Source organism: Enhydra lutris, unplaced genomic scaffold, assembly GCF_002288905.1.
Source record: "Enhydra lutris kenyoni isolate GAN:26980312 unplaced genomic scaffold, ASM228890v2 scaffoldscaffold46, whole genome shotgun sequence".
Taxonomy (NCBI): Eukaryota; Metazoa; Chordata; class Mammalia; order Carnivora; family Mustelidae; genus Enhydra; species Enhydra lutris.
The window spans coordinates 8,992,584-9,020,453 of NW_019154130.1; the positions used below are offsets into that span (position 1 = coordinate 8,992,584).

The 27,870-nt window shown below is 50.6% G+C and overlaps 1 protein-coding gene across 1 annotated transcript in view; it reads left to right on the forward strand.

The window, feature by feature from the left end:
* LOC111156464 (2'-5'-oligoadenylate synthase 2-like) overlaps positions 1-15,373 on the forward strand; it is an 18,297-nt gene extending 2,924 nt beyond the window's left edge. The window contains exons 3-11 of the mRNA XM_022517386.1: positions 1,767-1,945; positions 3,082-3,317; positions 3,782-3,923; positions 7,155-7,328; positions 9,153-9,435; positions 10,580-10,767; positions 11,780-12,018; positions 12,935-13,088; positions 14,247-15,373. Coding sequence (XP_022373094.1) covers positions 1,767-1,945; positions 3,082-3,317; positions 3,782-3,923; positions 7,155-7,328; positions 9,153-9,435; positions 10,580-10,767; positions 11,780-12,018; positions 12,935-13,088; positions 14,247-14,345 — 1,694 coding nt within the window. The 3' untranslated portion in view covers positions 14,346-15,373. The remainder of the gene's footprint in view (positions 1-1,766; positions 1,946-3,081; positions 3,318-3,781; positions 3,924-7,154; positions 7,329-9,152; positions 9,436-10,579; positions 10,768-11,779; positions 12,019-12,934; positions 13,089-14,246) is intronic.
* The last annotated feature ends 12,497 nt before the right edge of the window (positions 15,374-27,870 follow it).

The following is a 27,870-nucleotide window of genomic DNA, read 5'->3' on the forward strand; positions in this document are numbered from 1 at the left end:
ATGGGTGGATGGATGGATGGATGGATGGGTGGATGGATGGATGGATATGATAGGCTGGATGGATGAATGGATGGATAGAAGGAAAGATGGATGGGTGGATGGATGGATGGATGGATGTAGGGAAGGAAGGAGGGGTGGATGGATAGATGGATGGTAGATAGGAAGGAAGGATAAAGCTCAGCCTAGTGACAGCTTAGTCTCGAGCACAGGTGCATGTAATCACAAACTTAAATGCTAGAGCTGAAATTAAACCCCTCATTAAGCAAACAGGACACTGTAGGAAAAAGAATGTCCCAGAGACACATACCAGTTACTGATAGAACTAGAAACGAAAGCCCAGATCTCCTAAGCCCCAAGCCAGGATGCCTTTAAGATGAACACACACACACACACACACACACACACACACACACACACATACACACACCCCTCGGTGACTTGCATTCACAGGAAGGTAACCAAGTTAGAGAAAAGTACACCCATCTGGAAGGTAGGCAGCTCTCACTTCTATCCTGGTTCCACCACTTACCCACTTTTGCCAACTCTAAGATCAGGCTCAAAATGGCAAGTTTACAGAGCCTTTAAGATGATAGGGACTACCCCAAACAAGGTCTGGGGTCAAGCTGAAGAGACCTCGTGTGTCTCAGAATTCATAGGAAATCCTATATTCTCTCTTGTTCAGAGTATGGTGGCTGGAGACTGGGCCAAAGGGCCTTCTGCTGGGTTCAACCCCAACATTGCAAGGACGGTGTGAAAACGACACTCTTCCTCGCATGTGATATCAAGACGCTGCCACTAGATGGCGCCAGAACTGCACATTCCCTGCTGAGATCCCTCTGGGGAAGGACGGGATAAGGATCGCTTTCCGGTGGGGGAGGAAAGGAACCTACTGGGGAATTCTTAAATATCTGTGGGAGTGAATGAAAGAAACAAGCTGGCTCCTGGCTCCTCTTGTTTATGTCTTTGTAAAATGTGCTTGTAAGCAGTAGAGCTCAGCCAGCAAGAGGGGAAATCTTATTGAAATTCTGTGACCCTATCGATATCCTTCCCCTCTGTGGCACAGGCTTCTTTGCCCCCCCACACCAGTGGTTCTCAGACGTCCCTGGGGATCAGCATCCCCTGAAAAACTTACTTAAAAAGAGAGGCCCGAGCTCTCTCCACTTGGCTGTCAGATCTCCTCCAAAGCTAATCTGGATTTAAGAGCCTCCTGGGCCCGTACACCAGATTAGCGGGGCAGCAGGATTCTGATGGGCACCCAGTTTGAGAACCACTACCTGGCATCACAGGGTCCCGTTCTGAGGGGCCCACTGCCTCTAACGCCAGCCTCCAGGGCCCTGCCTTCCCCTTACCTGCCTCCTCAGAGTCCTGGTCCCCTTCTCACCAGCTGGGCTTGGAAGCAGAACACACCATGTGCATCTATGGACCCTATTTGCTTCCAGGTCTATGCCAGCCATGCCAACCCCATTTGTTCAAGAAGCCATCTTTTCCTCCCCTCTCAGAGCTCCCCCTTCCTCATTTATATTGTGTTTTCCATCATTCCGTTTCTGTCGATCTTGGCTCAGGTCAGCACCGTGGGGTTTTCATGACTCTCATTGAATTATCGCGGGAGGCACACCTCCCCTCGCCTTTTAGGCAAACACACCGCATCCCTGACAGGAGAAGCCACCGACGGGTGCTGCTGAACCCCAGCAGACCTTCACGGCTGGCTCCCTGGGGGCAGGGTGCCCCAACACCACCGGTTCTCCATCTCTCTTTTTTTGCCCCAGGCTTGAGCGAGAAGCCCACCCCCCAGACCTACCGAGAGCTCAGAAGAGCCCTGGACATGACCAAAGCCCACCCTGGCGAATTCTCCGTCTGCTTCACCGAGCTCCAGCAGAGGTTTTTTCACAACTGTCCGAGAAAGCTGAAGGATTTGATCCTCTTGGTAAAGTACTGGTACCAACAGGTAATTTTCAAATTCCGTTTCTAGGGCGGTCGTCCAATTCCCCTTCGCCGAGACCATCCACAGCCAGGAAAATATGACGCTCTTAAGTATAGAGCTCAGTGCATTTAAAAAAAAAAAAATTCATTCATTTATTTATTTAGAGAGAGAGGGAGATCGTGATGGGGGAAGAGGCAGATGGAGAGAGAGACTCTCAGGCAGACTCCCTGCTGAGCACAGCGCTCCGTCTGAGGACCCCGCGCTCATGACCTGAGCCGAAATCAAGAGTCAGACGCTTAATTCACTGAGCCCCCCAGGCGCCCCCAGCTCAGTGCCTTTTTATAACCTTTTGAACAACGTCCAGATCAAAATAGGGCACCTTTCCTGCCTCCCTGTAGCTACCTCAAGTCTCTTCCCAGTGAATACTCCCGACAAGTGACCACCATCCTAATGTCTGTCTCCTCCAGTCAGTTCTGCTTGTTTTTGAACTTGAAATCAGTGGTGTGTACCATCTGCTCAGCGTGAGGTCTGAGAGATGGGTCTCTGCTGTTGCACATAGTTGTGGTGTCTGATTGTCCTGTAGGATTCTGTCGTCTCGGCTGGTCACACCTTTCTCCATTCTGCTAAGGATGCTTGGGTCGTATCCAGATTGGGGCTATTACGAATTAGGTTACTATGGCTATTCCCCTACGGGTCTTTTTGTGAGTTTAAGCACTCATTTCTCTTGGGTAGATATACAGGAGTGGAAATGCTGGGTTTTAAGTTATCTGAATACATAGATAGATAGATAGATAGATACATATCTACGTGACATATTTATGTATGTATGTATGTGCACATAATAAATACATATGCAGGCTATATAGTATATTGTTATATGGTATATAAAACATATATCATTACGTAAATACATATAATATATTAAGTATATGTAATAATGTATATATTAAACTTTAGGAAGTACTACCAACATTAGTTTTCCCAAACAGTTGTCCCTAATAACACTCCCATCAGCGACGTATGACAGTTTCAGGTTCTCCACACCCTTGCCAACACTTGATACTAAAATCCATTGGATCTGAGGCATGGCGTCCTTTAGGCATGATGGTTGGGGGTAAGTAGGTCCCCAGATTAGCCACTGTCCCTTTCTTCTCCCACAGTGCCAGGAGAGGCTGAAAGGTCTGTCCCATCTGCCCGTGTATGCCTTGGAGCTGCTCACGGTCTATGCCTGGGAACAGGGGTGCAGAGCAGAAAACTTTGACATGGCAGAAGGCATCCGAACTGTCCTGGGGCTAATCAGACAGCAGGAGCAGCTGTGCATCTATTGGATAGTCAACTACAACTTTGAGAATGAGACAGTCCAGAACATTCTGCTGAGCCAGCTGAAGTCACCCAGGTAGCAAGCTTCCTTCCACCTTCTCTCTTTACCTGTTTGCCGGCAAGCCAGGCTGTGCCGCTTAGCATGAAGGCCCCGCCCCATCCTTCCCAGCCCAGGATGCTCCAAAGGAACCCCAACAGCGGTAGGGAGGGAGGCAGGGCGGGAACGAGGGGAACCTGACCGATGCCTTTCACATTTCAGACCGTCGTCATATTTTGCTCCCCAAACAAACACTCGAGAGGTGCTTCCCCTTACGGAAGGAAGGGGCTAACCATTTAATTACATTGCTCACAGAACATCTCTGCAAAGCACCGAGGGCAGGAACAGAAGGTCTAGCCGTCTCAGACAAAGCACCCGAGGAACTGAGAGGAAGCGTGGGTCTGGGTTACCAGACGCCCCGTCCAGTCCTCCCTTCCCAACGTGGACTTCTTCTTCCGCAGGCAGCCCAACTGATTTTTTTTTTAATCTAATGGAATTCATAGGCCGGTAATCTTGGATCCAGCCGACCCAACCAATAACGTGAGCAAAGATAAGGCGTGTTGGCAACTGTTAAAGCAAGAAGCTTTGAGCTGGTTGTCTTCTCTCAGCCCCAGTCAGTCACCTGGACCATCATGGAATGTTCTGGTGAGAGAGTTTTGCAAATACAGTTCGTGTCATGCTGCAGGGAGGGTGTCCTGATGCCCAGACCCCGGTCTTAGCCAAGAACACCATGTGCGGATTTCCTATAGCTGGCGTGACAAATTGTGCGGATTTCCTATAGCTGGGGTGACAAATCGTCATACGCCGGTGGCTTACAGCAATAGAAATGTATTCTCTCGCAGATCTGGAGGCTAGAAATCCAAGGTCCAAGTGTGGGCTGGGCGCTGTGAAGGCTCCTGGGGAGGATTCCTCCTTTTTCTGGTGGTTGCTGTGCTCTCCGCATGTGGCTGTGTCCCTCCCATCTCTGCCTCTGTTGTCACATGGCCTCCTGTGGTGTGTCTTCACAGTGTCTCTTCTCTTTGCGTCTCTGTCTCCGTGTCCCCCTCCTCTTAAAACTGAGCAAAGAGAGAAGGGCACCTGCAGATTAAAGATTTCAATGAATTGCCACAGGAGAGAGAGCAGGTGGAGAGGTGGGGGATGGATCCCACGGAGCAGAGCTCCAGGCGAGTGCCTGGCAGCCGCCCCCTCCCCAGACTGGAGCGCAGATCAAGGGGCCGGCTTCCCCTCCCATCCCCCAAAGAGAGAAGTCCGTCTACCACCACGGAATGCCCCTGCGCTGCTCTCAGAGCTTAAGGACTATTCGACAAGAATGTCATCAGTTTAGGCCACTGAATCCTTTCCGTTTTTCTGGGGGTCATGGGATGGCAAAGGGGACAAAGGTGTCATTTGAGACCACATTGGGCAACCAAATTCCACATTGCACAGACACACAACTAATTTACATGCAAAAAATGGTGGGGGTGCATCTACATTCCATTTGGCACAGAAAGTTGAGGGTCACCTGAGCAAAGATGGGATATAAGTGAGCTTCCCAAGTGCCCGGGGGCCCTGGACGGGGAGGACCCTGTGGTCGGGAAGCTCCCTGCCGGGATCCAGAAGGAACATGGTCGGCCCACTCCTTGTCCCGACTTTCCCTGGACTCCGGGCTTTGCTCCTTGACCTCGATTTTCCTGGCTTCCTAAAACAGCCTTTTAAAAATATCCACCCCACCCCCAACTCTATTCTGAACACTTTTAAACATACAGAAAAGTTGTAAAAATGGTTCAGTGAACCACTGCATCGACCTGGACACACATACGTTTAACCCTTGACCTCTCCAGCTGCGTTCCGGTCTGTGTGTGTGTGTACGCACACTTGTCACTGTCAGTGTTGTGTATGTTGTTTCCACTGGGCCACTGGAGTTGGCTGCCCGAGGGGGACATTCTCTTAGCGAACCACACTCAATGATCGAATTCCAGAGATTAAGACTAATACATTATTACCGTCCAGCCGTTTCCAGATCTTCGCAGCTATCTGAAGAATGTTTCTGGTAGCCAGTTTTTCCCCAGCCCACGCTGCTTTTAGTTCTCATGTGCTGCCCCTAAGATGTCTTTTGATCCCTGCTTTTGCTCTGTTTTCTACCCAATCAACCTGTTTCCAGAACTAGAAGGCCGCCTCTCTCAGGAGAGCTGCTGGAGGCCACTCGGGCCCACAAGCTGCTGCATCAGGGTGTCTGGGCACTGGAGGGCACACATGTACACGCACATGTACACAAACACACACACACACACACGCCGCCCACCCCCACGATACTCAGCCGGGTGGGAAGGGCAGTACTGGTAATGAATTTGCCTTCAACCAATGGTGAAGTCCATTGCCAACATCAGGAGGCAACCAAGGTTGACCTTCAACTTTAAAGCTAACCAGCCAACCCGTGTCCCCAGGGAGAGGTGGCCTGTCTTCTCTGCGCTCACCAGCAAAGGGACGGTGTCTGTACAGAGCAGTGTTCCTTTCCCTGCTGGAAGGAGGGGAGGAAGGGAGGAAGGGGAAAGAAAGAAAGAAAAGGAAGGAAGAGGAAAGAAAACCACAAATTTCAAGGCTGAGGAATATCACAAATTTAATTTAATCTAAAGCTTCTAGCCTTCCATCTCTCTATAAAATGCTGATGCCCCTGCCTCCCTCTTGAAAGGACCCTGTGATGACCCGGGGCACACCCAGATAATCCAGGATCATCCCCATCTCCAGAGCCTTAGCTTAACCACATCTGGAAAGTTCCACGTTCCATATAAGGAAACCGATGCGCAGTTTCTGGGGACTTAGACGCGGACATGTGGGGAGGTGGGGGTGTCACCCCCCCACCTCCGCGGACGGGGGCCTCTAGGGTAGACTGAGCAGGTGGGGCCCCCCGTGGGGTGTCAAGACCCGTGACACGGAGCAGACCCCACAGTCTGAGCTTTTCTATTGAAGAGGAAAGAACTGCACTTCTGCGCAGGCCAGACCCCACTTAGAAATCAGAATATGCTTTCTTTCCAGAAGTGACCCCAAGCGCGAGGAAGGGGCACGTCCCACCCTCCATGACCCCTTTTGGAGCAGAGAAGTGTTCCTTCAGACTGAACCCACTGGCCTTCCGATCCCAGGCTGGCTTTCTGCTCAGCTCACTGAGAACAGTACCGAGGGTTGAATAGTGTCCCCCCAAACTCATGTCCACCTAGACCCTTGGAATGGGAGCTTCTTTAGAAATGGGGTCTTTGCAGGCATCATTAGTGAGATGAGGTCATCCTAGATTGGCATGGGCTCTGACTCCAGTGACTGGTGTCCTTATCAGAAGGCACAGGCAAACACAGACACGCCAGTGGCCGGAGTGGTGTGTCTACAAGCCAGGGAAGGTGAGTTGTTGCTGGAGCCTCCGGAGGGGCAGGGAAGGGGCAAGGAAGGCTCCTTCCCTACAGCCTTCAGAGGCCGCCTGGCTCCGCTGACACTCTGAGCGCAGACTTTAGTCTCTGGAACACGAGAGAACATACATTTCTGTCGTCGGAAGCTCCCCGGGGGTACGTTGCTAGGGCAATCCCCAAGGGCACATGTGTGCAGCAGAAGCCAATGAGGTCTGAGAAGGCTCGTGTGTGAGCGTTTCTCCAGAAATCTGCAGTCTCTGCAGTCAGCGGAAGAGAAGGGGGCACAAAGGTTAAGGGGGGTCCAGCCACAGAAGGCATTGCCACACCCAGAATAGCTTCGAGTCCCGGGAAGGGTCAAATCTTTCTTGGGGGTAAGAAGGAACAACTCACAGTTTTTGTTTTGGGCTGGGGGGTGGTGGGGAGGGCCTTGGGCACTGCCCTGAACTCTCTAGAATGTTCTCGTGGTGTGTCGATGAAAGCACTGAGCCTCGGTCCACCTTCCCAGCCGGTGCCGCTGTTTGCCACCCCGGGCCATCGTCTAGACAAGTTTATCAAGGACTTTCTCCAGCCGGACAAACAGTTCCTAGACCAGATCACCGTAGCTGTTAAATTCATCCGTGGATTCCTTCAAAAAAATTGCTTTAGGCATTCAAGGACGAAGGTTCAGAAGACTGTGGAGGTGAGCATTGGCCTTTCTCCCACGTGGTTCCTGGAGCTCTGCAGAGCCCGCCCATGGACGGAGGGCAAGGGAGGAGGGGGGAAGCGGGGGAGATGGGCACCCAGGACTGCGGCTCTCAGTGGGGTTGCCCACGCCCTGCTTCCATCACTAACGATATACTTTTGGCTCTGTATGAGCTTCTGGGGGGCTGCCGCGACCCTTCATGGCCTTGGCCTGGGACCTGCACCTCCCCCAACTCTGCCTCTGTCTCCCCATCACCTCTCCTCTGAGGGTCTCCTCTTCTTCCTCTTGTCTCCTAAGGACACCTGCCATTGGATTTAGGGTCCGCAGACCCCTCACTCAATGACATCGACAAAGACCCTTTTTCCAAGTCAGGTCATGTTCTCACATTCCCATTGGGGCTACCATTCAAACCACAGCATCTTCTAAGCTCGGTGTGTACTGAACCAGAACGTGACCTCTTTCTTGCTTTAATGACCACAGCCCACTAAGCCCCATCAATTGAGCTAAAGGTTCATTCTTGTCCAAGACTCAAGGCCACGGGCTAACCCGCTTCCCTCCATCTGTTGGTCAGTGACCAGATCACCAGGTGCCAGTCCCAAGGAGGGAGCAGGGAGGTGCCCATATGGTGCCAAACAGACCTGGGAGCCTGCTGTCCTGAGACAGACCTGGGGACCGGTACCAATATCCCATGAGTGTTGAGTAAAATGTGTCACTGAGGTTCTTTGGACTGAGTTCATGGTCACAGGCTGAGTTCACGGTCAGTGCTAGAATTGTCAAAGCTTGTTTTCTCCCCTCCCGAGATTCCCATTAACCCGATAGCAAAAAATAAGAAAATGTATAGCGGCATATCACAGAAGAAAATAGGAAGAGAACCACCAGTGCACAGGATGTTGCTTTCTGTCTTCCTGAAGTTGGAAAGGGTTGTCTGCTAGGTGACATGGGATGCGTGCCCTGAATATGAGGAGGGGGCACAGAGTGGGCTGCTAAGGCCAACACTCACAGACCAGCTGCATGAATGAAGCAGGTTTGCGCACCTGTTTATACCCTCCCCTCGCCCCTAACCCACTGCCAGGCATTTACCACTCATGGGTAAAACAAAGGTGTCCTCTGTAAAAATTGAGTGAGCTTTTTGGGGGCAACCAGGGCAGCAGGTGTGAAGGTCGGTGCCCAGAGCAAAACCCCCAGCATCATGCGCGGAACGATTCTCTGTGGGGAAGCTGGCTTCTCCCCCCGGCTTGCCTGCGAAGCAGCCTGTCAGCTAAGCTCTGCCTAACAGACTCTTTAGAGCAGAAAGGGAAGGAGGAAGAGGAGGAGGAAGGGAGGAGGAAGTAGAGAACCCTGTGAGGCAGGGACATACATAGCCCCCATTTAGTACCCGACCCCTTACGGAAAGTTTGCCGAACGCTGTACCTGAATCATCAGCATTCACCCCATGATCCGCAGCTTGCAAGAGGAAATAGATGAATCAGGGAACTTTCAACGCAATGATTGCATCCAGCTTGATTTCTCTCAGGTCACAGGAATTCCCATAAAGCTAAATGCTCTTTGGGAGAACTCTTGAGGAAGTTGACACGAGAAGTGGGTGATGGATAAAAGCACCTCCGTTGTTCATGGGTTAATAAGCACATCAAAGGGCATGAGAAAACCTTTGGAACCAAACTATTCGTTTGAAAAATTGAATGCTCTGCTTTGGACTCAGCCCTAAATGGACCCTAACCTTGGCAACCTTATTAATGAGCCCACTTGCTGCCAGCTTGTGGGGGGGGGTGAGGGGCTCGGGATCTAGAAAATGCTGGATCTCAGCTTGTCTTTCTTCACTAGGGAGGGTCGACAGGCAAAGGCACAGCTCTGAAGACTGGCTCCGATGCCGACCTCGTTGTGTTCACAGACTCGCTTAAAAGCTACACCTCCCAAAAAAACGAGAGATGCTGTATCATCAAGGAAATCCATACACAGCTAGTAGCCTGTCAGCGGGAGAAAGAGTTCGAAGTAAAGTTTGAGATTTCAAAATGGAAGTCTCCCAGGGTGCTGAGTTTCTCTCTGAAATCCAAAGTGCTCAACGAAAGTGTGAACTTTGATGTCCTGCCTGCATTTAATGCCCTAGGTGAGGCCCCCTCCCCCAGACCTTTGCTGCTGGAGGAGGAAGCGGGGTTCTGGGGTGATGGGGCAAGGAGGGTGGAGAGAAAGCCATGTGACCTAGTATTGGCTCGCAGGTCTAGTGCCCCCAACAGGCGGCACGAGGAATGGCAGCAGCCCCTTACACCTAAGGACCTGTTCATTCTCCTTTCTCACTCATCCCAAGCATGGCCAGGACCATGTTCCTTATATTCTTCTATTCCTGTAGTATCCCTCATAATATCTATCAAAGAATGGGGCCACAGGCGTTCTGTACACATATACAGATAAAATGCCACAAGTATTAGTGAAAGAAATGAAGGAACAGACTGGGAAGAATGTGAGGCAAAGACAGGAAATCTGGGTGCCTTCAGTCTGCTTTGGAAATTCGGTTCATGAACAACAGATATGTAATGTATTAAAATAAACCAAGACCATTTCAGCAATTTTTCAAATCAGAATCAAAAAGACTCTGATACCTTCCCTCTGAATAGTTCTTAGTGTCTCTAGAGAGGAAATAATAGTATAAATTGGGGGTCAGCTATTTTTTTTTAAAGGCAAGGTAGCAAGTATTTTCAGCTTTGACGACCACACAGTTTCCGTCACAACTACTCAATTCTGCCACTGTACCCTGAAAGCAGCCATAGACAATACATTAACAAAGAAGCTTAGCAGTGTTCCAATAAAACTTTATTTACAAAAACAGGAAGTGGGCCAGATTTTGCCTACCATGCATAGTTAGCAAACTCCCAATCAGTGCTGTTTAAAATGTCTTTCTGTGATAATAACCATGTTCTACATCTACTGACAGCTTGAAATGTGGTTAATGGGACTGAGGAGCCAAATTTTTAATTTTATTTCCCTCTAGTTAGTTTGAAACCAAATAGCCACATTGTTTGGTGGCTACTGTATCAGACAGTATACATCTAGATAATACTTTGATAATAGCACCTGTCCCCCTACAGACCATATAATTTTTTCAACTATCCCATTATTCCCAGTATCTTAGACATTAATCGTTCAAATATATGAACAGAATTCAGTCATCGAATTAAATCACATTGGTCAAAAATTTGGGTAATGGTTACTTTTATGCACAGCAAAGCATAAACGAAACATCTCCCCCTTGCTAGGTCAACTGAATTCTGGCTCCCCACCCAGCCCCAAGGTCTACGCTGATCTCATCGATCTGTATAAATCGTCAGACGCCGTGGGCGGAGAATTTTCCACCTGTTTCACGGAGCTGCAGCGCAAATTTGTTGTCTCTCGGCCCACTAAACTGAAGGATCTAATTCGTCTGGTGAAACACTGGTACAGACAGGTATGGCCGCTCTCACTGCAGCTGTCTGGAAGCGCCCATGCGACTGGTTCCCATCAAGTGTTCCATGGGCCCACGCTCTCCCATGCTGGGGGATGAGCCACTCTGGGGACCCTGTCCACTAATCCTGCTTGTCTCTGTGGCGTCCCCATCACCAAACCCATGAAGCTGGGTGAGCTGTAGAGCACCCTCTCCCATCAAAGCGGCCGCTTCTGTCTTATTTTGCCTCTGCTCTGACCCCCAGAGAATTGGGCAGGAATCCAAGTTATTCTGCTCCCCAGGGCAGGTGAAACCGGGACTTTCCATGCCCACAGGTCACCAGCACGGCTTAGCCCCCGCTCAGCGCCCAGCGGAGCACACACAGATGCTAGTCTTGGAAGACAGGTTGCAAACCACAGGCGGGACGAGGGGCTGCCTTTTCTGTAACGGTTAGCCTCCCTCCATTTCTGTCACTGTCTCGCACACAGGGGAGCCTCTGAGTATCTCCGTGGCAGCAGACACCCAGCCCAGCAGCAGCTGCTTCCTGCATACAGGAACCTGAGCTCTGTGGTTTCCAACCCAGAAACTCAGAGAAGCGGCTATATCCCCAGCCCCAGGGTGCTCAGAGGGCTCGGGGCTACTGTGTGACCTTGAGCGAGTCACTTCCCCTCCCCGCGCCTCACGTCTTCATCAGAAACGTTGACCTATGCCTGCTTGGTGGGGGTGTGGGAGGATTAGGAATGACATGTAAAATGTCTGGCCCCTCTGTCAGCCCGCCGTGTGTGTTCTGAAAGTGGTCGCTGTTGTAGAACTCTAGGGAGTCCTATATGGCCGAAGCTCAAACCAGGAATCTACAAGCTGCTAAGGGAGGCCCCACTCAGATCTCCAGCAGCCCCGTCCCATCAGCCCTGCATCTCGTGCCTCGGTTGCCCTGCTGTGGCCCCGGGGACCATTAATGGGAGGTGTCTTCCGCGCTCTGAGCTCACTGCTCCTCCCCGCTTCACCAGTACTGCCTGACCTTCCCCTCTTCCCTCAGTGTGAAAGGAAACTGAAGCGTAAAGGGTCTCTGCCTCCAAAGTATGCCTTGGAGCTGCTCACCATCTACTCCTGGGAGCAGGGGAGTGGGGCAGAGAATTTCAACACCGCAGAAGGTTTCCGGACGGTCCTGGAGTTGATCACAAAATATCGGCAGCTCTGTGTCTTCTGGACAGTCAATTACAACTTTGAGGATGAGACTGTGAGGAACTTCCTACTGTCCCAGATCCAGAGGACCAGGTGCTCCAAACCCTGCCACCCCCTTTCCTTAGCCGGATTCCCTCCAACGCCATGACAGCCACCTGGATTCTCCTCCCTGGGCTCGGGATTCGGTGCTCCCCCCAAGAAACAGGACGTCGGCGGGTGGGGAGTGGAAAGGTGCCAACCAACAGAAGTTCCCATAGTCTCTGGGGAGAAAGTCCTGGTGGGGGAGGGCAGGAGAGAACGTTAGCCAGGAGGATTAGAGAAGGAAGGACCAAGATACGGGTCTCTGGGCTGCTTCCGTCTTCCTAGGTTGGAAGGAAAAGTGTGAATTCCTTAACAGGTCTTAGAGCTGTGGAAGTGGGAAGTGTGTCCCTGAGAAATAACGCTATCCTTCCCTCATGGCTGATTCATCCTAGAAGAGAATTAGATTTTATTCGATTTATTGGATCAGCTTTCATCTCCCCTTTCAGACCTGCATCCCGCAAAACCACTGTCCTTCCAGAATAGCAGGGAACCTTAGCATGTCTATTCAGTGCTGACGGCAGAGCCCAAAAACAAGGGAGGCAAAAGAAAAGGAACAGGAGGAAAGGAAAAAAGCTCTGAGAAAGAATAGAGGAGAAGAAAGAGAGAACAAGATACCATGGGCTGCCTAGCACGGGCATGGCCGACATGACATTACGGTTGATCAAATTACCCAACATATTTCAGTCGATCTAACAGGAGGGAGATGTTTCTATTATGCTGTCCCGTGTACAGTAAGGAACAGCTTTCAAAATACTATTGGCGAATGTCACGGGATTCTCGAAAATCACTTTGTGCTGTATCAGTACGTTTGAATTACCAGCACCTAAAACGTAGGACACATCGTTTTGGTGCCAGAGGTGGAATGGGCCCCCGATTCTGAGGTCGCTGGTTTTAAAAAGCATGTGGTGTGTTTCGGACTCTCCTTTAGGCCCGTGATCTTGGACCCAGCGGACCCCACCGGCGACGTGGGTGGAGGCGACCGATGGTGCTGGCATCTCCTAGCAAAAGAAGCTACTGAGTGGTTGTCCTCTTTCTGCTTCACAGATGGGACTAGATATCCTGTGCAATCGTGGAAAGTGCCAGTAAGGATAATCTAAAGGAAGTGCTGTCTGGAGATGCCCCCGGGACGCGCTTACCTCCAAGAGCTTTCTCCCTCTGTAGCAAGGTGGAATTTGTTCCACGCCAAATAACAGATAGCCCAACTCAGGAGCTGAGAACAAAACAAAATGGGCATTTTTGGTGGTGTTTTTTTTTTTTTCTTCTTGTTCAAGCAGTCCTAAGGCAGGTGACTCAGGACTCGCGCAACAGCTCTCTAAGCGGGTTTTCTCCACCGGTTGGTGTGTGGGGGTCGGCTAGTTCTTTGTGCAGGGGGTTGTCGGATGCTAAGGGCATCCCTGTTCTCTATCCCCTGGAGGCCGGGAGCAGCACCCGCCATCGTGGCCACCAGAAATAGCGGCGAACACCGCCAAATGTCCCCGGGGTCATCACCAGCTTTTTCTGGCCACACCTTCCTTAGCCGCTGATTTTCGTCCCGATCTCACTGCATTGCCAGGCAGCAGGTCGGGTCCCGGCAGGAAGAACAGCGAGGGGGTGTCTTCCTAGAAGCCTCATCCAGCAAATTCTCTTAGGTTTCATTACCTGGGATGGTCATGAGTTTCCCCGTAACTTCAAAGTGACTCCAAAAGGACGTGGTATGTGGTGCGGAGGTCTTCACTGTGGTTGGAGGTTGGCTCCTTTTCCTAAGAGTGTCGGTCACACCCGTTCAAAGCTCCGCCTCCTACCGGGACACCTGCCACCGGGTACAGTGGTTGTCCCACCAGGTTCTTTCTCGATGTTTTTCCAAGCAGGTTTTCTCAGCCTCAGCAGCTGCTGACATTTGGGCTGGATAATTCTTTGTTTTCTGGGGGTGGGGGGCCCTCCCGTACATGGTAGGGTGTTGAGCAGCCGCCCAAATCTCTACCCTCTAGATGCTACCTGGTCGTGACTATTAAAAATGTCTCGAGACATGGTCTTTTGTCCTGTAGGGAGCAAAACGGCCCCTAGCTTGAGAAGACCCGCACGACCCTAGGGTCCGCTTTGGTTATCCAGATCTGCACTAGAACCCGTCCCGAAAAGTTGTTCCCGGTCCTACTAACCCTCTCGGATACGCTCCCTGCTTCTTTCCCTCTGACTCTTTGAACCAGTGGTGTTAAGTGCGTGGGATCCGTCTTCTTCCAGCCCATACATTTCTTTCTCTCTAGATAGTGCAGACACCAGGCAGCTGTGGTATGGGGATTCAGCCTCTGGTCAATGAGATGTTCGCAATCAGAAGTCCTAGAACCCTGGAATGGTCATGCTAGAAGAGACGTCTGGGGGTCGTCCAGCAGCTGCTTCTTAAAGAATCTGCTCGCTGTCACCGCCAGATCCACTCTCCTCCATTCCTCCTCTCACTTCTTTGACTCCTCTCGAAACCAAGACCACCAAGTCCTTCCCAGCATCACCCCGCTGGACTCTCGCTCTGCACATGACCCGCCTTCCCAGATACACCCGTGCTCACCCAGCTTCACGGGCTCCATCGTTTTGTCAACCATGGCGTGTTTACCACTTAACTCCTTGCTTTTCCTTCAAGCCTTAGCAGCACGATCTCTCTGTAGTCCCAGAAGGAAGCCCTTTACCTGCCCCTGGGATCCCATAATTCCATGATCTTGCTCTCACCCTCCTCCGTCATTGCCCACCTCCTGCCTATTTCCCTCCGCACACCGATTCCTGTCTACACCTGCTGAGCCGAAGGTCTCCCCGGCAAGTAGCGAGCCGATGTCTTCTTAGGCCTTAAAACTTTCCAGAAGCTTGGATTATAACTGTTGCCTCACATGCATAATAGCCTATTGTCTTTTCCTCCTGAGCCTACCTCCCCCCCGCCCACCACGATGAGTGCCTTCTGGCCAGATCTCAAGGCTTTATGCTCTGGCTTTAGCTTCAGAGATACCTGGATGTCTACGTGTTTTAACCTCAAATATCCACTTCAAGCTTTACTACCCCCCCCCATTATGCCACTACACTAACCGTCACAGAATGAAGAGGATGTCCAGTCTTTGTCCCCAGCTCCCAGCCCAGAGCCTCAGAACCCAGGGAATTTCCCGATAGGAGAGTCTTTTCCACCCCCAGGAAACTCATCCAGCCATCCCTGAGCTTATGCAATGGGGTTTAGGGCCTTTGGTGAGAGTTTCCAAGGAGGAACTGGCCGCGCCAGCAATGCCAGGCATGTGATGAGAGGGTAGAAACTTTCAGCCCCATCCCCCAACCTCCCAAGAGCAGACTGAATTCAAGCACCTGGCTAATGGTTTAATTAATCATGCTTTTGTAATGAAACTCCAATAAAGACTCTGGACAGCAAGGCTTGGAACGCTTCTTGGTTGGTGAACAGAACTGTGTGTTGTGGAGACGATGAATCCTAACTCCAGGGCGACGGGCCTCCGGTGCTCCGGACCTTTCCAGCCCTCCCGTCCTGTGTATCTTTTCATTTTCCTGTTCATTTACATCCTGTACAACAAAATAGTGGTGGTAAGTACGGCATTTTTCTGAGTGCTGTGAGTCATTCCAGCAGGTTATTGAACTGAAAGGGAGGCCACGGAAACCCCTGAATTTGTGGAAACCCCTGAATTTGTAGCCAAGTCGGGGGGTGCAGGGGGTCCAAGTAGTCTGAGCCCCCCACTCGAAGCTGGCATCTGAGGAGGACCTCGCCCTTTCACTGTGAGCCCTGCACGGCCTCCAGGTAATGTCAGGGTTGGAGTGACCTGTAGGACCCCCAGCTGGGGTCGTGCCAATGGGCTGGGGTTGGAACGCATCACTGCTCTTGTCCAGAACAAGGGCAAAGGTTAGAGCCCTTGAAGAAAGAACGACCGCTCTGCCTTCATGTCATCTCAGCCCACAACAAGATGCCAGACCCTTCCAGGTGCCCCAACTCACACTAGAGACATAGAAGGAGACCGTAAGGCCATAAGACACTGCCCCAGCCTCATAGGGCTTATGACGTACCTAGACGTGCATCACCTGCACCCCTTCACTAAAAATGAGCAACTGTTACAGCCACGTGATCAGTGGGACGGGTGTAGTGGGCTAAGACTTGGAACAAGAGAGAAAGTAAGCAACTCAGAACTTACGTCCCAAAGGAAGGAAGGAAACATCCTGGGCCTTTCCTGCCACTGTCTTCTCAGCATTTGCCAGACGTTTAAGCTCATTCAGAGCAAAGATAAGAGTGCGTCCTCCGTGATTAAGATGCCACGGCTGTCATTGGAAGGTATGAGAACACCAACCCTTTTCGAGCACCAACGAGAAGTTCGGCAAGTCCCGGCAATGAATAGGGTATAACTAAGCCCATCCTTTCCTGTACAAACTGTATTTCAGGATAAACAGACAGCTATAACTAATAAGGAAAAACATCTTTTTTAGAAAAGGATTCGACTCGATATTTGTTGAAAGGGTGAAAATGAGAAACAACGCCGTTCGACAACCTTCGCTGAAATGAACCATGAGGCAGAGACTACGGAAGGATGGGACCAAGGAGGAGACACCGGCAGGGGGCGCTCTGTAACGGAAGTGGGCAGACCGCCACTCCACAAGCCCTCCGTGGGATCAGGGCATCAGGAGGAGAGAGACATGGCTGTGCCTGCGGGTGGGAGGCAGTGTCGAGCACACAGCACCATCCATTAAATGTTTTGCCAGGTTTAAAAAAAAAAATGACCATAAGAACAAAAGGAATTGAGTTAGCAAATCCCAGAATAAATGTGGAGGCCAGACACACTTCATAGGGGAGAACGTCAGAGTAAAAGGCCAGGAGAGGAACTGTGTGTGAAAGGGACAGGAGCCAAGACCATACAAGAGTCCAGTTAGGCAGAGCTAAAGGTCAAGGTCTCAGGCCCATTGGCCACTCTCAGTTACCCTGGCAACAAGGCCGCCACTTACCCCAAAGGAAGTAAGCAGTGATTAGAAGCAGGGCTACACGTGGCAAGTGGCCAGCAGCCCGGAGGAATTTGGGAAGTGTTTGAGGAGGAGACCTTAAATGAGGTCATCAATGGGGAGAATTTGCTGATCAAAGGATCTTCTGGAGCCTGTCTGCTGGAGGGGCTCCGCTGCTCCCAACTGAGGCTTCTCTAGCCAAGTTTGGTCAAGTCGGAGCAGGTGAAAAATGGAACCGCGCTGCTTCTGTTTCTTGACATCAGCGCCCGGGATGGATCTCACACAAGGAAAAGATGCAGAAAATCTACACTCTCTTTTTCCTGGGGCTGCCCGGAGTGGGGCGTAAACCTGGAGGGGAGCACAGGGAACAGAATGTGAGGACTCAGTAACCCAGCGCAGCTGAGAGATAGAACGAGTCAGTTCCATCTGGGCACACACGTGCCGGGCATGCGCACATCTGATGGCATTCCTCATATATGCGCCGACCCCGAGGCTTTTCTCTTGCCTTTCCCTTCGTTGGGGTACCAGGCTGGGAATTGCAAGGGAGAAGCTCTCGTGTTCTAAGGGACAAGGCTCCAGTTGATGGAGCAGGAAGTCATCACCAGAGGAAGGGGAAAGGCTCAGTTGCTGTTAAGTGTGTATATAGGGTAAGGGTTATGGGGGCAGGAAAAGGGATCCTTCCCCAAGGCTTGGCCACGGTGAAGAATGTGCGACTGTGAGCTCCAACAGCGGGAGAGGAAATGCCACTAAACCCACAGGAGGCCTGGGGAAGCCAGGAGTGTGGCAGACAGAATAATGGCCCCCCCAAGGATGTCCATGCCCTGGTCCCTGGAGCCTGTGGATATGTTACCAGGGACTCCGCAGGTGGGAATAAGTAAATGGTCTTGAGAGCGGGATAGGAATCTGGGTATTCACGTGGGCCCAGTCGAATCCCATGAACCCTTAAAAGCCCAGAGCCTTTCCCACCCAAAGGCGAGAGATTCCGCTGTTGAAGATGCAGGAGGACGTGAGTGGCTGTGGCTGGCTTGGAGATGCAGAGGGTCCCGAGTCCGGGAACGCAGGCCGCCTCTAGATGCTGCGAGTCACGCAGGAGTTTTCCTCCTTTGCCCTCAATGCCAGGGAGGGGACAGAGAGGGAGGAGGAGGGAGAGCACCTTGCTATCCCTAATTTCTCCTCGCTCCCACCATTCTCGCTGTAAGAGGAAAACACCGGTTTTCTAAAAATTGTCCGCGTGATCTCACGCAAGTGAGCGTGTCAGCCCACTTACACTGGGCAGTTTCACACTCCCGGTCCGTATCGCAGGCTTGCCAGGGGTGCGACTCCGGGGGTGCCATCCGCACCGAGCTGTGTCTGTCGGGCTCACACTCTCACCCCCGTTCCTCCCTCCTTCCCCTCCTGTCTCCTGCGATCTTCCACTCCAGCAGCCTTTGCTCTTTGCTGCCATCTTGTGGTCATCGAGAGAATTACAAGCCCTAAAAGGCAATGATGTATGCTTAAAGCCCCTGGAAAATGTTAGGGGAAGAGGGAGGTTCCCTCTTCATTGGAACCATGATCAAGACAATAAGACATATTTAAGCAATCTGTTATTTCCGCATACTCACTAGGAGCAGAGAAGGGAAAGGCAACCAACAGCCCTTAAAAAAGCGTAGGGACACTGGGCAGATGATTACTGAATTAACCCTCTGAGGAATTTCCGAAATCATTCTATGGTGTATATTAGAGAGATAAATGGGTCTTGCAGGGCGCCTGGGTGGCTCAGTCAGTTGAGTGTCCAACTCTTGATTTTGACTCAGGTCATGACCTCAGGGTCATGGGATCCCCACATTGGGCTTAGCACTTGACTTTGAGTCTGCTTGAGGTTCTCTCTCTCTCCCTTTCCTTCTGCCTCTCCCCAACCCACACTGTGAAAATAAGTAAGTAAATAAATAAATAAAATCTTGAAAGAAAGAAAGAAAGAGAGGGGTCTTTCCCCTTGACCTTGAATGTGACCAAGAGGAAAAGAGGGATTCAAGTCTTCGAGTTTGGCTACCTTTCCCACTTTTAAGAATTCCCTATTAAAAGGTTAATGCAGGAGATCCTAAAATATTGATGGAATTGTGTTCATGGGTTAGGAGGCTTAATATAGTTCAGCTGACAATACTACCCAAGGCCAAATGCAGATTTAAAGCCATCTCTATCAAAATCCTAATGGTATTTTTAATTTTTATTTTTTAAAATATTTTATGTATTTATTTGACAGAAATAGAGAGCGAGAGAGCACAAGCAGTGGGAATAGCAGAGGGAGAGGGAGAATCAGGCTCCCTGCCGAAGGCAGACGCTTAACTGACTGAGCCACCCAGACGCCCCCGCTCATGGTATTTTTTTAAAGGGAAATGGGAAAAACTCATCCTAAACTTCGTGGGGAATTTCAAGGGACCCAGAATAGCCAGAACAATCTTGAAAAATAAGAACAAAGTTGGAGGACTCACATTTTCTGATTTCAAAACGTGACACGAAGTTACAGTAATTGGAACAGTTTATCATCTGCGTAGGAATAGACAGACAGACCAACAGGAGAGAATTGAGATCCCAGAAATGACCCCTTACGTTGATGGCCCACTGGTTTCAACAAGGGCGCCAATTCTACAGAGGAGAAATTGGTCTCTCTGACACATGGTGTTGAGAAAAGAGGTTGCACACGTGCCAAGAATGAACCTGGGCCCTTACTATACACCGTATACAAAAATTAACTCAGAATTGATCCAAGACCCAAGTTCTAGGAGCTAAAACTATAAAGCCATCAGAAGAAAACAGGCACGTCTTGCACTTAGCCATGGTTTCTTAAACTGTGACACCCAAGCATAGTCAACCAAGATAAAAATAAATAAATTGGATTTTGTCAAGATTAAAAACAGTGCATCAAAGGACACAACCTGGGAGTGAAAAGGCCACCCGCCGAATAGGAGAAAACTTTCGCAAACCCTATCCGATAAGGGTTTCATACCCAGAATATATAAAGGACAACAACTCCACAACAGAAAGACAAGATTGCCGATTTTAAAATGGGCAAAGGAGTTGAAGATAAACAAACGGCTGGAAAATACATGGAAAGATATTCCTCATCATCAGGGAAATGCAAATCACTATCCTAATGGGCCGCACTTGGCCCCCAGGAGGCTGCCTATCATTGAAAAGCCAGAGAAGACCAAGCAATGGGACGGGCATGGGGAAGCCGGGACCCTCACACGCTGCCCATGGGATTGTAACACCATATGGCTGCTGGGGAAACCATCTGGCAATTCTCCAAAAAGTTACATGCAGAAGCGCTGTCTGACCCAGCAATTCCACCCCGAGGGATACACCCAAGAGAACGGACCACAGGCAGCATGATTCTCAGCAGCCAAAAGGCAGAAACAGCCCATATGTGCAGCCACAGACCTATGCAAGAGAAAACTGTGGCCCATCCGTGCAATGGGAGAGCAGTCAGATATGAAAGGAACGAGGGAGGGACCTTGAAAACATTCTGCTAAGTCGCAGAAGCCAGACACAAAAGGCCAACTATTGTACGATTTCACATATACGAGAAATCAAGAAGAGACACCTCCAGAGACAGGAAGGAGATAAGAGGCTACCAGGAGCTGGGAGGAAGGAAGAGCAGAGAGTTCCTGCTCAATGGGGACAGAGTTTATGTCCAGGATGATGAAAAAGTTTTGGAGAGAAACAGAGGTGATGATTGCTGAGTATCGGGCATGTCGTTATGAGTAATTGCACCCCTGACAGCGGCTGATGCGGCAAATCTTAGGTCGTGTATGTTTTAACCACAATAAGAAAATCATAAATAAATGCACACACAACCTGGGAAAAGACCGTCTCAATCGGTCCACTAAAAACAAGAGCCCAAACTGTCATAATAAATGGGGATAGGAGGACAGGCCGGATTGTGAAGGGATCTTGAGAAATGAGAAGAATGAAAACAAGCCCATGGGACATTTATTAACTTGCCTTGCACTGTGTCCCAACGCGTTACTCACCCTTACATTGTGAGCCCGTGGCTTCTGTAAGATCGTAAGTACGCGGAAGGCTGCAGAGAACCTGGACTCATAGGAATTGTCCCCTTAGCACTGTCCCTGGCAGACAGGACCAGCCCCACCATCTTGTAGAGACCAGAGCAAAATGACCCCTTGTTCAAAAAACATGGAGAGTTTTTCAAGACCGTGACATCAGAGCATCGAGCCAAACACACCTTGAGTGAGGGGCCCATGCGGCTGGCCCTATCGGCAGCTGAGAACTAGCAGGTGCTGAGCAGGTGCTGGGAATCCAGGGGAGCTGGATGGACGTAAAGAAGAGAGAAGGGGGGGTGGTCCCACGGTGCCCAGTGGGGTTAGCGTGGCCAGGCCAGACCAGATAGGTGTAATACACCACACCACACCCTCACCCCGCTCTTCGCTCAGCCTCAGCCAGGCTGGGCTCAGCTGGTCCCAGAAGGAACCATCAGAAGCTGCTGAATGTCACTGTGTTCCTTGTGCCCGGTGCGGAGCTCGTCCTTCATCATCTCCATCATCTCATTTGATTTCTTCCTCCTCCATCCGATGAAGGGGGAAACTGAGGTTTAGAACGGCTCTCTTGCTGCTGGACCCTGCCAGATCTTGACCAGGAGACCTTCTCCTGCGCACACCTGGGAACCCCGCATGAGGAGTTTCCTCCCTCAGACTCAGCTGGAGGTCAGTGAGCCTTGTCCCTTCCACTGGCCTTTGCAGGACTGCTGAAAGCAATGGAAGGCTCCACGTCCTTCTTCCCCCTCCCTGCTCTCATCCTCTAAGTCTTCTGCAATAAACAGCCCAGACAGGCCCAGTGCCAAGGCAGAAACTCCATTAGCAAACCTGATTCTGGGGGCACTGCCCAGCCCTGCTATTTCAAAGCCGCTTTGAGTCAAAATGTCCTGGCTAATGGGCAAAGCATGCCTCACTGCTCTGCTTGATTTAGAAGCCCTGGAGGATGGACGCCTCTGTTGTCGCAGCAGAAAGTCTGAGCCAAGAGGGCAGGGAGGGAAGGGACCCTGCTGCTGGCTCTGTCTGGCCCAGGGAGGGGAGAACATGGGAAGCACCGCCAGCATGGACAGAGCGCTCAGTTCCCTTGGGCCAAGAAATGAGATAAGTGCCTTGTCACCCTAAGTCCTACAGTGATTCCCATTTTACAGATAAGTAAACTGAGGCTCAGTGAAGCCACTTCCCTGGCCCAAGGGCCCACGGCTAGTAAGGGGGTTGGTGGAATTTTACCCTGGACTGTTCTGCCTCCAAATGTAAAGCTTTTAACCCCTTAACTATATGGACTCCTGGAAACCCAGCCTTGGGGGGTGAGTGAACCATGTGGATCTCAGCTTGCGACACGAAAAGGTTCCAAAGGCCACAGGTAATCAAAACCAAAAGATTTTCCTTGAGTGATAAGAGATCTCCTTCCCAGCTAAGCTTCAAACCCAGGCTGCAGCCCCCATTCAATGTGGGGCCAGTGATTCCCCTCTCAGTTGTAATGACCCAGACCCCAAGGGGGTCACCTACGGGGGGATCAATAGTCCCACCCGAGAGCCTGGCAGACTCCCTAGCTGCAGCTCCCAGGGCCCGCCACCAATTAACCCAGCCAGCAGGCGCTGGTTAAAATGAAGATTCCCGTCTCATTACTATCGTAATTTGAAAGTAGTGATGAGAAAAAGTGGTATTTTTTGAGATAGCTCCAACAAGGAAATGTGATGTAAAGGTTTTGTGATCTCTCCTGATGCCACAGTCTTACCCACTGCCCTGTGCTTTGTTGCCTGTATTTGTAGCAGAAGGAAATGCTACACGGCAGTTAAAGGTTAATAAGATAATAATTTTCTTCCATTCCAGTTCAAGGGGTCAGTGGTCCCAGTCTGCAGGGTCTCCAGGTCCACCAAATCCTCAAGGAATCACCCCACTTCTGCCCCATCCTTCTTCCTCCAGACTAACCCCAGATTCCATTTCCCACCCTAAATGTTGAAACCTGTGGCACCTGCAAGGTTTTTCTGTGGCCACATCCAGGATCATCATGGACAAGTTCTTGTTCAAGATTGTCCCTTGAAGACTCCAGAATGAGCACGGGCCTGCCAGCACCTGGACAATAGGACTTGTGACCTCCAGAGCTATAAGACTATAAGTCTGTGCTTGAAGCCGCTCAGTTTTTGGTCATTGTTAAAGCAGCCTCATCTATGCAGTGAGGAGAATGATGTCCATTTCCCCCACCCATGGGGAGATTTAAACAAAATAATAAATATAAAAAGGCTTGGAAAGTGTCCTATAAATGAGGATTGGATTTTTTTGGTCCATTACAGTGTATCCTTGACTACCTCTCTCTCTGGCTGTTAGTTTTAGGGTCAAAAGCTCCTCCTCCTCCTCTCTCCTTCCACTGCCTCTTCTGTGCTGGGGAAATCTCCTGTTTTATCTTCCTCGATCTCCCCCTGCAGATTCAGCTTCTAGATAAAGAGCAGGTGGCCGGCCAGGGGTCAGTGGGTTGGCCAGGGCCCCGGCTGGGAGGCCGTGGGACAAAATCAGATTGTCACAGCAGAGAGGACAACAGCCGCCGGTGACAGCCACTTCCTTGTCTGCAGCTGGGCTGCCCTGTCTCCCTGACCCAGTGGAGTTCCCCCCAGGAGCCCATTAACCACCAAAGGCACTGGGCAAGCCAGGACAACTAATCCCACTAAGGGGAGTCAAGCCTGCTCTCCTCCACATGCTTGTCTTCCTCGGTGGGACCCTCGCCTCTACTAAAATTCACTCGTCATGCCTTCACTCTCCGAGGACATGCTGAAGTTGGCAGCATCGAGTACATGACAACAATGTTGATTGCCCACCCCACGGCCACTCTGCCCTTCTTCCTTTCTCCCAAAACCGTCCACCGAGTCCCAGGAGATGAGCTTTGATTGGTCTAAGCTAATCCTGGCATCCTGTGCCCTTCTTTCTCCCTTCTGTCCTGTACACTGTTGTCTGAGGTTGGTGATTTCTAGAGCTTCAGCCGCCATCCTTTGACTTTGAAGGGACCATGCTAAGGCTAAAATATCAATATGTTTAGGAAGGAAAAGCTGAAGGATGAAGGAGCCTTACTAGCTGGAGTGGTTAATTTTAGGTGTTCCCTTTTGTCACCTGCCAGTCTAGATGTTGCTGTGAAGGCATTTTTAGATGTGATTATCATTGAAATCAGTAGACTGATTAAGCAGATTACCCTCCATAGTGAGGGTGGGCCTCATCCAATCAGTTGAAGGGGAGCAGGAGAGAGAAGGGGGTGGAAGAGAGAGAAAGCAATTATGGTAAAAATGTGAATATTTGAAGAATCTGGGTGAAAGGTATACAAGAATTTATTACATTCTTCCCAACTTCTCATATGCCCCAAATGAATTTAAAATAAAAATTTAAATCAAAAAAAAGGAGGGGGAGGGAGCTAGGTTCAAACCTGGTTTATCTCACATAATGCCTGGCCTTTCCTTGGGAACCTGGAGTCAGAGTACCAGCTTCTGGATGCCCGGGAACCAGCTCAGGTCAGTTATAGTCCCTCTCATAGTCAAAACCAGTGTCTCCTGGGGCACCTGGGTGGCTCAGTCAGTTAAGCGTCTGCCTTCAGTTCAGGTCATGATCCCAGGGTCCTGGAATCGAGCCCTACATCGGGCTCCCTGCTCCACAGGGAGTCTGCTTCTCCCTCTGCCCCTCCCCTCTGCTTGTGCACGCTCTGTTTCATAAATAAAATCTTTAAAAAAAATAATAAAACATTGCCTCCTTGAAGCTATGAAGGTTAATCCCACCGAGCTATGGAAATCTTTTCCAAACTGTACAGTACCACATACACACCAGCAGAGCTACGTTTTTATAGCAGTAGATCCTCCCTCCCTCGTGGAGACTTCGGGAGAATTTGGATTTTTGTAGGCGAGATTTGCTTGGAGCTGTGTGTGCTCCTATCGCGGCAGAATAGGGCACAAGATTCAAATCTGGACTGTCCTGTTTAGCGGCCACATGATCTTGGGCCAGCGCTTAAGTTTTCTGTGACTCTTTTTCCTCACCTGGAAAATGAGACTAATAATAGCACGCCGCTCATAGGAGCGTTTGTGAAGGCAGAGGGCTGTGTCTGGCACAGGGATGAAGCCCTGTAGCCACCAGCTGTCATCGTCGCCAACTGTCATGGTCCTGTGCCTAGCCTTTGCTGGATGATGACACTAAGTTAGTGACTTGTCCCTTCCAACCTCCGTGTCCTCCTCTGTAAATGTAGACAATGCTACAGAGAGGATTAGATCATGACAAGCATGGGACACACTTAGCCCGGTGCTGGGCACACACTAAGCCCCTCCTTGAAGGGCCAGGGGGAGAATCATGACCTGCAACACCCATCAGGACGACTACCATTAAAACAAAACAAAACAGCAAGTATTGATGTTGAGGGTGCAGAGAAATCGGAACCCCGTGCACCGCTGGTGGGAAGGTGGTTCTGCTATTGTGGGAAACAGCGTGGCAGTTCCCCAAAAAGTGCAAGACAGAATCTCCCGATTGTATTAGCCCGGGCTGCTGTGACAAAACACCATAGTCTGGGGGGTTCGAACAACATTCATTTTCTCACCGCGCTGGAGGCTGGAAGTCTGAGATGAAGGTACCAGCGCCTCTGGGTTCTGCTGAGGGGGTCTCTCCCTGGCTTGCCTGTGGCCACCTTCTTACTACACACTAGCTTGTTCCTTCCTCCACGTGAAGGCAAAGGAGGAAGGAGCATGAACTCTGTGTTTTCCTCTTTTTCTAGGGCCACCAGTCCTATCGGGTTAGGACCCCACCCCCATGACTTCATTTGATCTTAATTGCCTCCTTTTGGGATCTGCCGTGTCTCCGAATACACTCTGATCGGGGTTTAGAGCTTCAACTCGTGAGCTGCGGATCGCGGGCGCAATTCAGTCATCGAGCAGATAAAAGATCCCGCAATTCCACGTCTGGGTTTCTGTTGGGAAGACCTGAAAGCGGGGTTTCAGAGAGATGTTTGCACACCTGCCTTTAGAGCAGCAATCTTCACAATGGCCAAAAGGTAGAAGTGGCCCCGGTGTTCATTCCTGGGATGAACAGGAAACCAAACGTGGTGGACACATACGACGGAACCTTCTCCAGCCTCAAGAAAGGAAGCTCCAAGCCGGGCTACAACATGAATGAGCCTTGAGGACATTATGCTAAAGGATAAAAAGCCCGTCACCAAAGGACAAATACTGTATAATTCCATTTATATGCAGTATCTAGAGCAGTCAAAGCCATAGAGACAGGAAGTCAAATGGGGGTTGCCAGGGGCGGGGCGGGGCGGGGGTAGGGTGGAGTGGGGAGGGGGAATTGGGGGGTTGTTTAATGGGTGCAGTGTTTCAGTTTTGCAAGATGAGAAAGTTCTGGGGGTGGATTGCACAACAGCGCGAATACACTAAAACACTACTAAACTGCACACTTCGAAATAATTAAGGCTATAAATGTTATGGTATGCATTTTTGCCACAATGAAAATAAATTAAAAATAGATAAAAATTCATTACCTGGAAACCCTTCCAGCATTAGAGCAATGGGCCCAAAATGGGCCACCAGGGGGCGTTGTGTACCCATTCCCGGTTCATTCACAGCCTCCCCCTTCCTCCCCAGCAGCAGGAGCTGGAGCTTTCTAAAGGGGGCAAAAAGCATGAGGGTCCTCGAGAAAGTTAGAGCTCTTTCTTCCCTCACCCGGATGGACCAGCCCCAGAGCTGCACCCCACTCCGGCCACAAAGCCCTCACCGTTGACTCTGGCCCTGGTGTTTCTCAGGGTCCCTTCCTCTGTGCTGGAGAAATGGGGACTCCTGGATGAAGTGCGAGGTCCCTCCCTGCCTAGCTAGCTTCCCGCAGGCCTCCAGACTGCCCAGGGGCTGGAGAAGAGGGAAACAGGAGTCCCCTGCCCCAGGGTACCCAAAGATGAGAGGACTCCACAACAGAAATGGGTCAGAGACCTCTTATCCCAGGCGAAAGCGCCTCAAGGTCACCCAGTCCTGGGGTTTTTCCAGCTCAGCCACTTATTCCCTCCCTGGGCCCTGGACTCCTTATCTGTACAATCTGGAATGACACCTGGGAGGATTGAAAAACTTAGTGACATCCCTGATGCCTAGAAAACTTTCAGTAAATGAGCAAATTACCATCCCACGCCCCGTGTTTGATGCCCACCCAGGTCTCCTCCCGCCTCCTAGTGGGTTTCCACTGCACAGCATCCACTGTCCATTAAGAAACCTCTCCTGAAAACACTCCAGGCCTGATTTCCTGGACGTTTAACCAGGGATTTAACCAGTAGACTTACTGGATTACGCGTAACAGAAACCCAGTTAAGCACATCAGGGAAACTGAAGGGTCTCATGAATTCCAAGAAAACACTGAGCAGCAAATAGCTGAGCAGAGCAGACTCAGGATCTGGGCTCATTGAAGAACCCGAGAAAGTCCTTCCCGTTTTCCCTCCACCTCTGTCTCTCCTTCCCTCCCTCAGCCCTCTTCATCCCCTCCATGCAGGTGATCCCCAGGACATTCGCCTGCCCACCCTCCTTCCAGCCCACAGACTCCACTACCATTCCTAGGCCATGCCAAGCACACTCCCACCTCAGGGCCTTTGCACTTGCTATGCCCTCTACCTAGGACCCTCTTCTCTAGATCTCTGCCAAGGTTAATCAACTACATCCCTCCTTCAAGTCTTGGCTCAGAGATCACCTCGGTGGTCCCCTCCTTAGCCAACAGATTGAAAATTGCCTCCCACCCCCACCGCAGCATGCTCTAGATCCTTCCATGCTTGCCTGCTTTTTTCCTTTAACTGTGGTGTACACACACACACACACACACACATGCACACACAAATTAGTCATAATGCTTGCATCATAACCCACTCTCATCAGCTTTTAATGATCCATTTAACAATGTAACAAACATCCAGGAA